Source organism: Poecilia reticulata, linkage group LG6, assembly GCF_000633615.1.
Source record: "Poecilia reticulata strain Guanapo linkage group LG6, Guppy_female_1.0+MT, whole genome shotgun sequence".
Classification (NCBI taxonomy): domain Eukaryota; kingdom Metazoa; phylum Chordata; class Actinopteri; order Cyprinodontiformes; family Poeciliidae; genus Poecilia; species Poecilia reticulata.
Window position 1 is genome coordinate 19,580,291 of NC_024336.1, and position 16,628 is coordinate 19,596,918.

The window sequence follows — 16,628 nt, forward strand, 5'->3', positions numbered from 1 at the left end:
ATTGCAGGGTTTCCGGTTCACTCAGCTTCCCGATATGGGCATCGGTTCTCCTCCGCCTCTAATCCCCTCCAGACCGGGACCGCCACCTGGAACCTCAATACGATGGTAACGCACACCAACGCAAATACAGAAAAATATGTCCCCTTATGTGGCATCAACTTCAGGATGAATAGGAAGATGACGCTCTGTCCTCTCACCGAAAGTCATCATTTATAACAGTTTTACATCGTTGAGACATTTGGAACTTTAGCTTGCAGGAAATCTGCCCACATAACATTTACAGGCTCTCAAATTAAACAGAAAGTTTGCGTCTAAAAATGAGTCAAACAGATTTAAAGTGACTGGAGAGAACAYGCGAGGATGAAAAGAATCCTAATCGGCATCATTTAAAGTGACTCTGCATGCTAACTTCCCTCTGTCAGGCCCATATGTTAGTCTACATCACRTGACCTGAGCATGCTCTTCATTGCAATGCTGTTGCTGTGTGCTCTGTGTTGCTGGGCACTTGGGCACTGCAGGAAGTGATTGACTGCTCCGATGTTCATGTTCCCAAGAAGTAACATGATCGCCATCTAGTGGAATATGTGTAGAAAACACTGCAGAGAGCACAAAAGCCCCCAGCTGTGAGCAGCCACAGGGAGACAAACATATTATGGGATGATTATTTTAASCCCAAAATTGAGCTCTTAMGATTAGTATTACTGATGTAGRAAATAACAGCGGTTTTGTATGTTGTGCTGAAATCCAAGCATTTTTAAAAATGTTTATTTAAATGCAGGTTTTAGTGGTTAATCACTCAGCTCTGCAGACTTCAGCTCCTCTGTGTCCCTGTGGGAGGAGGAGAGCAGCATGTTAATTCCTCTTTGGTATGCTGTGTGCAGCATTAATGTGCTCTGTGCATTATGGCTCTGAGATCTGTCAGTGACCTCATCTGTCCCCTGGTCCTGCACAGTGCTTCAACATCCGGAGTGTTTCTACAGTGCAGGCCACTGCGCTGTGATGTGCTGGATGATTTACAATACCTCACTGACAGCAGCAGCCGTGCTCTGCACACAGAGCAGGTGCAAAGTTCAGGATCGATAGCGAAGATTCTTGAAACAGCGGTGTTTTCAAAAATTGTTTCACATGCCAGGTAAAACAAATATCAAAATATCCCAACGCGGTTAAATATTTAGATGATTATTCACCTTTTTTGCACGGCAACAGGAYTGACTCATGACAAATGTCTCCGGTGGTTGTTTAAGATGCTGACTGGATGCTCTATTTTCTCTTTTTTTGTAATAARTGAAAAGTTTATATAWTATGTATGGATGTAAACTTAGATTTTTGGATGCCTTTTATTTTAATGTTGTGAATTACCTAAAGATAATTGAATCTGCTCACCTGTTCATCAGTACAGGATACCATTAATTGCATAGCAATGATTACCTGAAAAACAACTGCAGTAGATGCACCAGACTTGGCTAGAACCAAACCAGGCAGTTACAGTGAGACTTGACAGTGGAGAAGTGGTTTGTGACAACCAGTGATTTACAGGTATTTTCTATTATGCACTCTCGGTTTGCTGCAGAAAAAAATAGTATCTCACTGCAGGAAGTTGTGTGTAGTTAGTTTGGTTAATCTGGGGTTATAATCTGAACTATAAGAGTCAAGTGAATTTAATGGGAATCTGGGTCACAATTAAAGACAAATGATATATAATTAARCTCAATTATAAATGAGACTTGAGCATTTTTTATGATTATTTCTTTTCATAATTATCAAAATACTCAACTGTCAAGAAAATAGAATAATATGTAATGGTTAAGTACCTGGGGAGAAATAGAGATGAGTTGGCATAGTGGCAATGCTTTGATATAAAATGGGTAAMAAGTGGAAGGACACCACTGACTCCAGAACTGAAATGTTGTTTAATTTCTTATCATTCAGTTGTTCAACTTTATTCAGAGCGTTTCTYGWCACTATTTATGTTAATTTCACATAATTACAGGTTTATCTGCCTTCGGTGTGCACTGTTCAAAGTGCTCTMACTGGATGTCAGATAACATTTCTGTAGCTTTTGTCTGTCATGACTCAGGAGGCTCAGCTACCTTCCCTGCCTGCTGAGAACTGAACTGTCAACACAGATTAAACATAAAATCAAGAGCCACTTTTACTGCTCTGATTCAACTTAAACCCCAGCTTCCATGCTCAAGTTATTTGTTTTAATTATTTTTTCAAAAAGCAGCAAATAGAGTTTATGTAAAACTGTACCTTAAAAATCTGTTGACTGAAGAACTGAGAGGATTTAACTGGCTTGCATTTACATCTTGTTTGGCATAAAAAGCAATACTTGTACTCCAAATGAAATTGAAAATATGACTAAACAATGAAACACATACGACCTCCAACTTTAATTTTTTTCATGCAATTTTATTTTCCTTGATATTTTTTCAGCCTTCTTCTGGTTTGATCAAAGACCATAAAGATAATTTAATGAGTCAACTAGTTGATCAGAACCATGATTTATGGAAAAATAATTTATAGCTTAGTATAYATAGCTTCATATCCATTTTATATATTTATTATCGTGTTCATAAGCACATCGTTATGTTTCACAGCAGAAGCACGCGGCGTATTTAAGCTAGATGAAGGTCTGGTTTGGTGCTGCCGATTGTTTTATGGTTTTTTTTTTCTGTTTGGAGTTGAAATCAGTGTCTCTTCTGCAGTAACAGCTCCACCCCTGATGTGAGTCTGAAGCCCCGCGTGTCTGAAGCATCAGATCTGCAGACCCAGCAGCACAACGGCGCCCCCTACCTGCCRCTCTCTAGGACACCGTTCCCTGCTGTCACTGTAGATCAGTCYATCAGCACCTACTCAGGCAAGACACGGCATTAGCATGTTGAAACACTGCGGACAGGAGAGTGTTTAGTGGTTTGTTTTCACTATTACTGTCATCCTAACAGGAAACCCAATCACAGCAGTCTATGCTATATCAGCTAACCGTCCGGGTTACTCAGACTACTTCGTCATGTCTCCACCGTCCTCATATCGGAGTCCCTCCTGGATGTCCTATCCACCCGAACCTGAAGATTTACCACGGCAGTGGAACGACACACCTGTAAGACCCACACAGTGATGTGAAAAAGTATTTACCAGGCTGTAGACTGGTTGTGTTTTTGTCACACTTAAATATTTCAGATGGTGAAATACATGAAATAACATATGTAATAATAAATGTAAGCTGTGTAAATACAAGAAACTGTTTTTAAGTGACATTTTAAAAATATTAAGGCTGTTCAARCCACTCAGACATACGACAAAAAAGTGAGAGACAAATTTTAAATAAACCGTGCAACATCCATGTTAATAACAAACCTTTAGAATGAAGAAATCTATCATAGAGTGATGTCAGAAAACTAAGTGATGTCAGGAAACTAAGTGATGTCAGGAAACTTTAACAAAATTAAAGAATAGATGGAAAAAAAAACAAAGGCACTGACACCCATCAGTCTGGAGAGGGTTAAAAGTATCTGAGGCTTTGAGATACCAATGAACGTCAGCAAGGACTTTTATGTACAAATGGTGAAAACGTGSWGCAGCAGTAATCCCTCCTAGGAGCAAGTGACTCRTCCAGGTGGTCACATTGGCACCCATAGCAACATCTGAAGCACGKTGGGCTTCACATGCCTCAGGTAAGGTCAGTGATCATGACTCGAGCACAAAGAGACCCGGCAAAACTGGCAGCTATGAGAGGGATGAAAGGACAAAGCTACAACTGACCAAAGAGGAAACAAAGAGACGTCTGACAGTTTCGTCTTACATAAAACAAATGCAGAATTTAAGAAAACAAACATCATACCAAAAACATGATGCACTGTGATAAGTGAGATAATCTGGGGTACATTTTTTGCTTCAGTACTCTGACGAAGCAGTCATAGAAGCAAAACCATTTTTTCTTCTTTCTCCTCAACAATGTGGAAGGAAAATGTTCACCAGTACTTTGTGACCTTAGGCTGAAGCACGCTTGAGTTATGCAGCAGGATAAGCAGTGAGACAAGTTCACCCTTAAATGGCTAAAAACAACACTGTTTTGGAGTGACCTAGTCAAAGTCTGTACTTAAATCTGATTGTGAGGCTTTGGCGTGAACTGAAGAGAGGACCAATAATCCCCCCAAATGATGAAGAAGACTCATTGCCAGGGGTGGCACTTATTGGACTAGTGGTAAATGACTTTTCCATGTGCTTCCCACATACTTTTCCTGCATGAAAAACAAGAATCACTTGACAGCTGCTTTTGTGTTTAATACGATTATCTTCATCTAATTGTAAAAATATGTTTGATGATTCGAAACATTAAAATGTGACAAAAAAAAATCTGAMGTTTTGCAAGGGTGTAAATACTTTTACATGACATTGTATATCTTCATTTCTTCTAAACAGAAAGTTACGTGCAGATGTGAAAGGATTTTTCATCGYGTGGTAACATCTTTTATTCCTTCCTTTGCTTTTTTTCTCCTGATCTCTGCAGAACTCTCGCCACCTGGAGACCATCTGCTGAAGATGGCCACCGGTGACGCCGAGCAGAAACACTCTGAATCGGTGGGTCAGCTYTCCACTGCTATTTTTATTCGTAAAAGAAAAAGCCGTTTTGTCATCATTGTGCAGACGAGAGATTGTTGATTTGATTCCATTCATACAATACATTTTTGATTTAAAGCCCCTAGAGGTAGTTAGAAAATGTCCTGTAATCATTTGAGGCAACTTCAAAGGACAGGTTTTGGTYCAGCTTTCTGAATAATCACTCTCTCCAAATAGTTTTTAGAGCCACTTTATGCTACATGTTTCCAATCATTCAAATTGCAAATTGATTTCGCTCGTCTAAAACTGCACATTTTGACTCGGAATGTGGTTTGGAGGATGAAGGGTGCACAAAGAAAGTATAAGGAATAGTTCTACAACGTGCAGTAAGTTTTGCTTTCGCAGTTGGTGAAGATTGGTCAATTGACCCAGACAGTGACAACATCACGTGGTTTATAGGTCAGACCRCAGAGCAGCTTGGAGGCTGACACCGTTTAATCTTTGCCGTTATTGAGCTCAGAGCCAAAGCTGCACCTGCAGCATCCCGTGGCTGGACGTTAGTTTAAAGGTCAGCTTAAAATTTCTGCATGGCAGCAAACTGACAGACGATGAAGTATACTCTGGACTACACACAGACCTGTTAACMGTTTACACAAGGCTCTGAAGAGTCTTGGTTTCAAACCTGCACAAATGTTCCTGTGGCTCAGTTCAGTTCATTTCAATTAAAAGACCCTTTTTATGAAATGCATTAAAAAATGCCACAGTTTTCTCTGTCTATCCACTAAAATGTTTGCAGCTGTAATTTCAGCAAAAGGTAGTTTTACTTAGCATAGATTCAGCTGAAAGTACTGTGCTGAAAAAGATGAAAAAAGCAGCCTTATAAAAAAAAAAAAAAAAAAAAAAACAAAACAGGGAAAGACTTTTAGAAACTAGTCTGATTGACCAAGACCACTTTTGAAGAGTCAAAGAGGGTTTGGTTCATAGGAAGCAAAGTGCAAGCAAAGTAAAGTGGTTAAAAGTCTCTGCGCGGTACTATTGATTGTTGAAACTTGGGCTTTGTTTGTGCCCCTTTCTGTTTTCTCATGGCTTTATTTCACCCTTTTGCTTCCTGCAGGTATCTCTTTGACCACATAGATGACCTCTTTCCCTCTGAAGGCACTCTCTGGCTTCATCAACCCTCGTCTTCTCTGACCCCCATCTCATCTGAGAACCTGAGAGCAACGTTAGTTCCTCTGCTCCAGGAAGTCTCTCACTTTCTCCTCTTTAATATCTTTATAAGTGAGACCMTCAGCCATAAATTTTGAGCAGTCCCTGGCCTCTGTAGTCTGCTGAGGCCCCTTTAACTCTTCTGCAGTGCCCACTGCTGTACAGACAAAAGCCCCCCTCACACACTGGTTGGTGAAGCTGAGCTGTGCTGAGCTTCCTGCAGTGTGAAAGAACAGAGCGAGTACAGCACAGTGTGACAAACTCTAGCAATTATTTGCCATCTTCCCAGCCCACGATGGCACACAGTTATCAGTACGTTACTGCCCCAGCAATGGCCATTACTACTCCGTGGCACTGGACCAGGCTGGTCTGGACTGGACTGGACTGGACTGGACTGGACTTGAGGTCCAGCACAAAGCCAGGAAAGCTGAACTGACGTAAAACTGTGCTTTTTTTTTTGATGAATCCAAATTCCTCTGTAAATCTTATACAGCTGGTAAATATATGTATTTTAAACTTGAGTAAGGGAAAAAAAAATTAAGGGAAAAAAGATGAACAACAATGACAAAAAAAAACAACAACAAAAAAAAACAATCTCTGGTCTTCAGCTGTCTCAATTTTAGTTTTTGGATATTTGTGTGCTTTTGTCCTTTTTTTTTTCTTTTTTTTTTGCATTGATTATTATCAATGGATTACTATTCAAAACAAAACCGTGGGTGTTGCTTATTCACCCACAATATTTCAAGCAAGAAACACGTTCCATTCTTGGAGGCAGAGAAATCAGCTGCTTAGTTGTACGTGGTTATGATGGCTTTTCTATACTTTTGAAAAAATAATTGTTTAACATTTTCCTTCAGTAGATTCAGTAATGAAAAAAAGAATTAGTCACAATGTTCTGTCCAAACATCTGTTGATGACGTTTTTGTCCCGTTTCTTGTCACATTGGTCGAACTGAAGTCATTTCAACCACTCTGAGATTTGTCCTCGACGTTGCGCTGCGGATGACATGAGTGAYGCTTCGTTAGGAGGATTTTCAGCTGTAGTTTGAACCAAGTCTCCTCTGCTGTGTGAACACATCAGTATTCAGCTGTTTTACTTGAAAGTTGTTCAACCGTATTCTACTGTATAAAAAAAAAAAAAAACCTCAGACTTTTTTTTTTTTTTTTTAACTTTTGTCCAAATGAGGATGGGTTTAATATTTGGATTGTGTTTDAGGACATGGCCCAAAAGACTGGTTGGGGACTCTAAAGAGCCAGACATGATAAGGATCACATGCATTGTTGCAAATAACAGATGATTTAATGAAGAGATTTATGCAAAGCGGTGTGGGAAGGAAACTTTGCTGGACATTATTCTGATGCCATTTTCCTTCTTCTTAGTTTCTTGGTGTTTATGTTGAAGAATGGTCAGAGAGTTTTTGTGGCACTCTGACTCTCTGAAGGTTGCACACATTTCAACATCATCTGTACCACGAAGCAAGTTTTCTTTTAGAGATTTGGCAGCTAGAAATTAGAATTGGGATCACTGGTGATCAATAATTTGGTGGTTAACTACTTATTTAAATTGTTAAAACTCCATAGTAGAACGATTATACAACATACAATTTCAATGAAGTTTTGAAAACAAGAATAAGGTTTTGATTTCTTGTAGATTTTATCTCAACAAATATTAAAAAATATATATACATAAATGTATCTAAGTCATTCAATAAATAGTGGAAAAGGTTCTAGAACCTCTTTTAATTTGAAAAGACAGAGGCCTACTCATGTCTGCAGGTAGTTTTTCTTGGATTTGACAGAAGTCCTTGCATTGACCATTAGTCAGAAAAATGTGAAAGTCCCAGAAATGTCTTTAGAAAAGGGAATTGTCGATTTACATAAGTTTGTAGAATCTCTTTGAGCCATTTCTGAACAACTGCAGAATCCACCTTCATCAGCTGAAGAAGCTCTGGGTTTGTTCAAGTTTTTCGGATGTTGCACCACTGCACTGAGATCTGGAAGAAGACCCAAACTGTTCCTTTTTGTTGGATAAAAAAAATCTCTAGGTTGTGCATGAACATCTCAGGAACCAACAAGTTATGCTTTCTGTCCTAAGAAAACGTTTCCATGGATCATCCACATTGGTGGGCTGCCTCCCTGCAGTGATACTGGTGCATTGGAAAAAGTTAATGAAAGAATGAAGAGGGGGCAACAGCCTATAAATTCTTCAACTTTGCCTCAAAGTCACAGCGAGGTGTTTTGTGCTACTATACTATGCAGTTGGGTGTTCTTACAGGACAATGATCCAAAACACATAAAAACCTCTTTTTGCAAAGGACAGTGCAGAATAACACCAAGCTTCTGCAACAAACCACAACCTAAACCAAATTGTTTCAGCCTGCAAACCAAACTATCTAAATTAGTTTTTACAGTATCTGTAAAGCTGACATGGCTTCATCCTTGACCACAAATCTGTTCTTCGGGAGGCATTTAACTTGTTCAAGTGGGCAACTGCAGATTTTAGTCAGACCTAAAGGTGATGATTGGATAACAGAAACTGTTTCTTGGTCTCAGTTCAGCTTGGGTGTTCTTCCAGACAGAATTAAGCCAGAAGGTCGTTAATGGCTCAAGTGGAAGGGGTGTTAAGCATATATTAATTTGGGTATATGTAAATATCTAATGATGCATAAATGGTTAAAAGAAAGCTTGTAGTACAAAAAAACCCCCTTGATTTAAACTCTGAATTTTCTCAATAAGCATCTTATCCTGCTTCGTAGTACTGGCCCGCCTGGCATCTCATGACAAAACTAACAACTACCAACAGTATTCCTGGCACATCATCAGCAGTAATAGCCATAAAATAGTGGGAATAATGCAATATTTTATTACCGAGAATATCTAAAATGTATTATTTTTAGTGAAGAACTAAAATTCTTTAAGCACTCTGTATTTACGGCTTCTCATCATTTAGATGTTAGTAAAGGAGGTTATAGCCATATATTAACATCACTTAGTGACCATAAAACAGTGCCGTGTCAAAGTGAATGATACCAAATAACTGAAATGCTGAGGCACAAAATCTGAAATTAGTATAGATGGTAGGACACTTTTATTGAAAGGACAATGTTAGCAGAGAAAAAGAGACCAACTAGAGCAAAGCCAATGCTTTGTGTAATTACTGAGGAAGGAAGTCACAATTATACAACAGTGACATTCAGATGACCTGCAGTAGTGTCTAGCTATTCAGAAAGAAACAAAACGCGATCCGAAGGTGTCATTTTCATTTTGATGTTATGGTCCTATGAAGTGGCTAGAGAAAGCACTTTGTCTTTGTAAATTTACACACCTGAAGTTAAAACTGAATAGAGGGAGTCTTCCTTTTGTTCTTAATAACAGCTTAATCTTAGGATCAGCTCAACAATAACTTGTATTGAATGTCAAATTTAAAATTTTTGCTAGCTTCTAAATCTGCACTGAAACCACTGAAATGGGTGAAAAGAAAGAAATAATTGTCATTTTGAAATTGCTTTTGTTTTTTCTTGATTCTGGCAGTGGAAATTGCCTTTTTAAAAAAAAAAAAACAATTCTATTTTAAAATGTAAAAAGAAAATAGTTCCACATTATTTATAAAGATGTTGTGTAAAGGATTTTATGTGAAGGAAGCTGCTTTTCCCCCACTTTCCCACTGTGGGAGTGAAAATTAGTAAGAGAAAGCGAACTGATGAGATGGTCAAACTTTAAGCACGCACAGTACTGTTACCGTGTCATCCCACGACATTTAGAACTGCCATTGTATTTTTAAAATCAGACCCACTGTACAGACTCATGTAGTTGAAGACAAGAGAGGAAGAGAGGAAAAAAAAAAACCTTCCCTTCATGTTTTTTATTTAACAAAACTTGTGTTAAAGCGATGGATGGCTTTTTTTTTTTTACTTGGTTTCATTTTTAAAGCAGCAGATTGAAAGAGTTTTGAAGCTCGGCTGGAAGTTTATGTGCAATGTTTCGCTCGACACGAGTGACTGTTAGATACTTTCATCGTCGATGGGCTTCAGGATGGCTTTGGTATTAATTTGAACCCCTTCATGACGCTGTGATGTCATGATGGCGCCCATGATGTCACACTGTCGTCACTTTGGTGTTAAGCTCACGGTGGCGACATGAATGGTCTTGGATGTAGTTAAGCTGAAAACTTTGGTGAATTTAAACAATAAATACAAATGATAATTGAACTGGGATGTGTTGGATGTTTTTTCCAGTCATTTCTGTCACACGCAGAGTGATAAGTTTAAAGTCTTTAGTTAGTTGCCAATTTAACTGACTTTGACGTGAAATTAAAATCAGAAGTTTTACTGTGTAATTTAACGACTTGAAATTGGGCCTCTGTCGCTTTAAAAACTTCTGCTCTTTCTGACACTCTTCCTCCAGGAAGTCATCACAACATCTTTCCTCTGTTAGCTCGTATAGCGAGCTATGCAGATGTGCAGTTCTACCGGGTTTTTGCTAATTGCTGCTGGCTAGTCTGAAGGAGCTGAATAGAGAGAGTCACAGGGGAAGAGTGCTCTGTGAATCTACAGCTCTGTGGACGAGGTGCTATGTTCACCCAGGTGTTTTCACAACTGAATGGTTGCCACGGGAGATGAGAAGATTTTTCAAACATGCATGAAAGAATCAAGGCAACAGTCCAGGTACGTTTTTAGGAATATTACAACATGATGTGAAGCTCCTTTATAAAACAGAAATTGTATTCAGTGGTCACATTCACATTCACTCATGGGAAAAGAGTCCAAATTGAGGGAAACCCACAAAAGGTAATTGTTTTTGCACTTTGTCCAGTGTCCAATGAGTGGAAGTAAGGTGAGAGAATTGTTCAAGCAACAAAAAGGGGAATTTGCAACGTCGCCTCACACAGACCTCGGGATAGAAGAACTGTACCTCGACTGCCATGTCAGGACGCCTTGGCTGAGCTAAACAGAACTGTGACGGCACGGTTCCCCGGTGGTCAGTGAAACGAAACGTAGCATTTCATCTGGAGTTCAAAGTTCCACCATTTGGAGGAAAAGTAGAAAATCGTAGAATCTAAGGAGTTTGAGATCCAGTGTGTTTCTAGTCACTGATGATGGTGTTGGTCCACTGTTTTCTATTAAATCCAAAATCAGTGCAAAACCAGGAAACTTTTGAGCACTTCGAGCTCAGAGACACATTTATGCAGATTTTATTTTGCAACCTGTCAGATAATACCTGTTAACACCAGGTAGAGCGTCTATATGTGTCATCATCCTTCAATAGCCTTCAAACCCAAACGATCTAAATCCCTGTAAATACCTGGAGTATTTTCAGGAAGAAGACTCAGCAATGCAGATGAGCCGAAGGCTGCTGCAAAGCAACCTGGCCTTCCATTACACCTTAGCAGAGCCGCAGTCTGATTACCTTCATGCCGCGCTTCACTGAGGCAGCAATTCATGCAAAACCAGCTCTGACAAAGTAATGGCTTCTTATGATGAACATGATTATAGTTTTTCAGTAGGTTGGCATTTCTGAGTTCAAGATTCCTGTTAATGGTTCAATGTTATTATTTAAATTTCCGGAAAACAGACTTTTTTGTGGGCGGTTCTTTGAGCATTATGTCATGGTAGAAAGCTGCATTACATCAATGCAGCAAATTTATATCATTATATACCATAATGTGACTCTGCAGAGCTGAACTGTCAATGAGATCATTTGCACATGTTATGAACAATGTGGAAAGTGATCTCTCTGTTTATATGCATGCATCAAAAGGCGTTCTACTTTTTAAACTACATTTCTTAAATAAACTTTTCAATGATAATTTAAAAGTTAACTATGCACATGTTAGTACATGTGCATAGTTATAGGTGAAATGAGAGGTTATTAGTAGTGAACGGTTCAGTATGGCCACCAGAGGGAGGCAGACGCTCACTCAAACTAAAGCCACATTTCTTTATCTGTGTGAGAAAAGAAAATTCTCTTAGTCTTTTGCATTATTTGTTAGATGAAATTCGTGTTTTGACACAACAAATTGTCACAACCCCAAAAATACTTTTGAAGATCACTGCCAATGAAAATCAGAAAGATATTCAGAAATTATTTGGAATTGAAACAAATTTACTTCTCTCTTTCATTAAGTTGGGGAAAAGGACGTTTCCGTGTTTTGGAACCAAAATCATTGGATTGTATTTTTCCTTTCCCTATTGCTCGGATGAAATTAGAACAGATTTTCCCCAAACACTAGCTGCTATATTTATCTAGGCCAAAGGTTTTCTCTGAGATCCTTGAGAAAAAAAAATGCAACTCAAAATCAATATTATTTCAGTTTAGAAAATCCTCACAAAGGTCTAAAAGTCTAAGCCATTTATTTATTTCTCTCTGTCTAAAATCAAGAACTTCTGATCTGAATAGCAGCAGTTCCTCCTCATAAAGCTGCAGGACAGTGCACATGCGTTATCATTTAAAGACTTGAGGATGCTCTCTTGTGTGTTTCTATGTTTTTTATTTGTCTTTTACATCTTTATTTGTTCAATAAGCTTGCACTAAAAAGTTTAAATAATTCAAAGTGGAGTTATTTCTCTCTCTATAATCTAGTAAATATCGTCATGTACTGTGAAGGATCCACTTATTGTCCATTGCATTTTTTCGTTTTGGAACACTTTGCCTTTCACTATAGCTAATAATACCTCTTTAAGATAATTACTCAAATAAAAGTATTCCTTTATAATAGTCTCATTCATTGTTTGCGCTTGCATGGTGCCGTGTTGTCTTCAGATAAATGTGGTGGACGTGGTCTAACATTAAGTCCACAGCACCAGAAAGCCCTGCTGGGGGCTTTAGCAGACTCTGGGTAAATGCGAAGCCTGCAGAGCTTGCTCAGGTGCTTTGTGTTTGTGAAATTCATCTTGTCTTGGCTCTGGTCAGCTTGTCTTCCTCGCCCTAATCCTCTCTGTTCTCATGAGGGAAGTTGATGTTAAAATCAGCTCAAATCTGACAGATTTCGCCCAGAACAGCAGCTTTTAGCCAGCAGTTAAGCCCGGTGTGTGTGTGTGTGTGTGTGTGTGTGTGTGTGTGTGTGTGCGTGTGCGTGTGTGTGTGTGTGCGTGTGTGTGAGAGAGAGAGCCCTGTTAGTCAATGCTGTCTCAGCTCTCTGTGCACCTTCGGCCTTGCTGCTGTGAAGACTCCAATTTTAAAAGTCTTACTCCACACTGTATGCCTWTATATGTGTGGTTGATTCCTCTAGCCTGTAATTAACGCCTAATCTCTCTAAGTCAAACAAATAGGAATTAAAAGAGCACGATGCTCGGCTGGAGATCACAATGCGATTTCATGGCTTACACAGCTCAGAGGAAATAGCCCCTCACACACTTTGTGGGGTGTGCATGAATAACTAGTGAATTAATAACTCTCGCAGCAGAGCTTCTCCTGTTTCGTCTCAGTCGAGGCTGTGTCGAATCCAGCTCATCGTCCTTTTCAGAGCCCYGTGTCACAGATTGCTGAGCTTCTTGTTTCTGCTGCTTTTTTTCCCATGAAGAAGTGGAGGAGAGATGGTGGACAGACAGAGACTGGTAGAAGGAGAGGAGAGGCTGTTTAGCTAGTATTAAGCTCAGATAGGTTCTCTGGGGGATTATTATAAAAGTCTTATCTGCTAATAAGTTAAACTAAGACTCTATAATTATGGCTTTGTGTGCAGGAGAGGATTCTGCAGACAACGGTGAMATAATTACCTTGTGCATTTAGACTATTGTTTGTTGTTTTTAGCACTACTGCAACTTGAAGTTGAACTGGGTAGAAAACTGTTGAATTTTCTCTGTCACCTTCCTTGTATGTTGTGTTTGTTTCACTGAAATGTCACAACTTTTAAAAAAAWATATTTAAAAAAATATATAGGCTTTTTTTTCATGATTTTAACTTTTTTCTTACATTCAGTTGTAGGAATCTCACAAAACCTGCAGCAAAGTACCTTCAAAACCTCATAAAAGCAGTCAAATAACTATATATTCTGTCATGTTGAATTGATTTATTTTGCACATTTTGATGGAATTAAATGCTGTAAATAACAAAAGTTATTTATAGTCTATTAACAAGGTCAACTTTATTCCATTTTTATACATATGCAGTTGTCATTGCTCATGMAAAAACTCGTTTTCCTTAACTTTTAGTTCTTGTAGGAACAAAAGGTGGTTTRAAGGAATTGCTGGTGCTCATCTTCAGCAGGCAGTGGATGAAACATGATAACCCTTCATGTAGGGTTATATTTCTGTCCGCAGTGTAGTCGAATTTGATTAGATTTTTTGAGAGTTTGAACAGTTTATTGTAGACAGTTGGGAGAAAACCAATCCTTTGTTTGAGGTCAAATCCTGGACGTCATGTTAGATGAGTTGGTTAGAATTAAATGAAGAAGATCAGCAGATGGTGCCATTTGTGTTTTGTGGTGGTTTTGTTTTTGTCTTCCAGAAGACAAGGAGGAGGACGGTGAAASGTTGACAGGGACACGYTGTTGAGTTCTGCGGTAGGATGAGCAGGAGTCCAGAAGACCAGAGGAGTAGTTAGGAAACTGACRGACAAAATCTTGTRGTGAGTTTGCAGGTGCTCTAAAACGCCGAGGACAGGGAGGCAGAGGGAATGGTTCCCAGAGGGATTCGGGAACTGGGATTGGTCTCCAAACAATCTGACGTCTGTCTCGTGGAATCTGCTCCTTTTTACAAGTTCCTTCTGCTGATTGGGCTTGATGAGCACCAGCTGTGAGGAAGCTCACCTGCCAGACACACCTTGCAATCAGAGGAGGTGGGGATGCTCACACTCAGCAACCTGAACACAGTCCTGTGCATATGACAGAAAATGATGTAAAGATTATTGCTTGAATTTTTTGAGTTTTGATMAAATTGAACATCTTTTTTTTAAGTAAGCAGTTTTGTTGGAACTTAATGTATCTCTTCATTGTTTTCGTCAAAAGCTATTTAGTAGACATTTTTTCCCCCCTTACATTTAATTTGTGGTATTTCACCAATATTATTTCTTATTGGCTAAACATTGCTATATTTATGTTTAGGTCAGTTTGCATRATGTCAGTAACTTAATGAATAGTTTCTTTCTTTGTCTGTGGTGTTGTTCTCTTTAAGAGCTGACTGACTTTATAAGACCCTGCAAAATAGAAAAACCAAAACCATAAAGAACRTCCTGGTCAACTTTTCAGAGACTACATATTCTGAGAGGTACAATGCATAGAATGTGGGTGTGTTAAAGAAAGAGTGTGAGAATACAAAAAAATAAAATAACAGAAGTGACGGAAATAACAACAGACAAAAGCCAAATAAAGTRAAGATATAGAGCAGTTGCAACTCAATACATACTGAGAGCTTTATTGAGGCAAAGAACACAAGAAAACCAAGATAAACGTAACAAAACCTATGAAATATTAATAAAAAGCGTCCTGTTTTATTGAACCATAAGGGTGTTTAGTGCTTTTGAAGTTCAGATGAGTTGCGAAACGCTTCTATTTCTTGCGATGAAGGACTCATCCACCCTTAGAAAACAACTCCCGAAATAAAACTATCAGATTCAAAGCAGCCACCTCAGATTTGGATGATCTCAATAATCCTTTCGGCTTCAAACTTTCTCACTCCTCCTCACTTTAAGCCTGTGTGGGTTGTTCTGTCAATAGTTTTGCTTGATAAAGTTTCTCCACAGTGCACAGCTCCAACTCTCAATGCAACACCATTCTTCCTATAGTTAAGCCATCACGAGCAGGTTTCTTCTGCAGAAAGCAGCCACATTTTTTAAGTCTCAGAGTCACGTGAGGACCTTGGCAGAAAACCTCAGAGARCTTTACTCCCTGTCTTTGCTTCAGTCAAACACTCCCCTCTGACAGTGGCTGCAAATTGGTGATGATTCATTAAAGCCACAATACAGTATATATTTTTTATGTAGCATTAAACTTTAAGCTGTAAGAGAAACTCATTACACTATTTGATCCCCTATGACATTTTAAAAATCATTACCATATCATATGTACGAGAATTTTGAAATGTTGCACTTGATAAATTCATGTTGACCAAGTCTGAATCTGTTATTGTTTTTTTTTTCTTTTTTTCCAAAGTATATTTAACAATTTTCATTTTTAAGAACAAATCACAACAAAAGTTCAGTCGAAAGGAGAAACCATCTTATTGTTCTCTGTCTCACGGAAACCCGGCTTGGAAAACTGCAGGTGGCGCTAGGTTCCCCCAAGCGTCTTATGAACCTAATGGTTGCCACGGGAGATTCATGAGGTTCAATTCATGCATGAAGGAATCAAAGCAACACTCCAGGTATGTTTTTTGATGAGGGAATGACATCGTAACATGAGGCAAAGCTCAAAAAAGTACATTTTACATAAGTTTTTGCTTTTGTTTGTCAAACTTAATAGACTGAATCAGTCAGGACTGAATCACTTCATTTTGCTTTAAGAAAACTATTCATTAAAACCGTTCGACTTTGACCAAACTGAAGAAACTCATACAGAATTAATGAGGACATTTCACATTTTGCAACTTAGAAGGCCTCAGCTGTGATTCCTGGAGGATCTGCTCAAACTCTCTCCGCTCCTCTGAGCTTTCTTTAGCTAACAAGAAAATCCTAAATGGCATAATTTTCCAGTAGATGGCAATTCACAATTCACTTAGAGAAACAGGGAACCTTAATAATATCTTGAAACGTTGCTATAATAGCATGATGTGGTTTACTGAATATTACATTGCATTAAAGGTTTTATCTACATTTTCTCCGGAAAAAAGTCAGCGCAACAATACTTTACACCGGGTTCAGAARAATCCTTATCCACTGATTTTGTGCGAGTGTGTAACTCTGCAGCGACTCAAACCCTGACCCCACCCCTTA

The 16,628-nt window shown here is 38.7% G+C and overlaps 1 protein-coding gene across 2 annotated transcripts in view; it reads left to right on the forward strand.

Annotated features, from left to right (window-relative positions):
• The window catches only part of kiaa1549la (KIAA1549-like a), an 86,013-nt gene extending 81,454 nt beyond the window's left edge, over positions 1-4,559 (forward strand). For both annotated transcript variants that reach the window (XM_017305370.1, XM_017305371.1), the window contains 4 exons: positions 8-105; positions 2,709-2,860; positions 2,946-3,100; positions 4,511-4,559. In XM_017305370.1, coding sequence (XP_017160859.1) covers positions 8-105; positions 2,709-2,860; positions 2,946-3,100; positions 4,511-4,540 — 435 coding nt within the window. In that variant the 3' untranslated portion in view covers positions 4,541-4,559. The remainder of the gene's footprint in view (positions 1-7; positions 106-2,708; positions 2,861-2,945; positions 3,101-4,510) is intronic.
• The last annotated feature ends 12,069 nt before the right edge of the window (positions 4,560-16,628 follow it).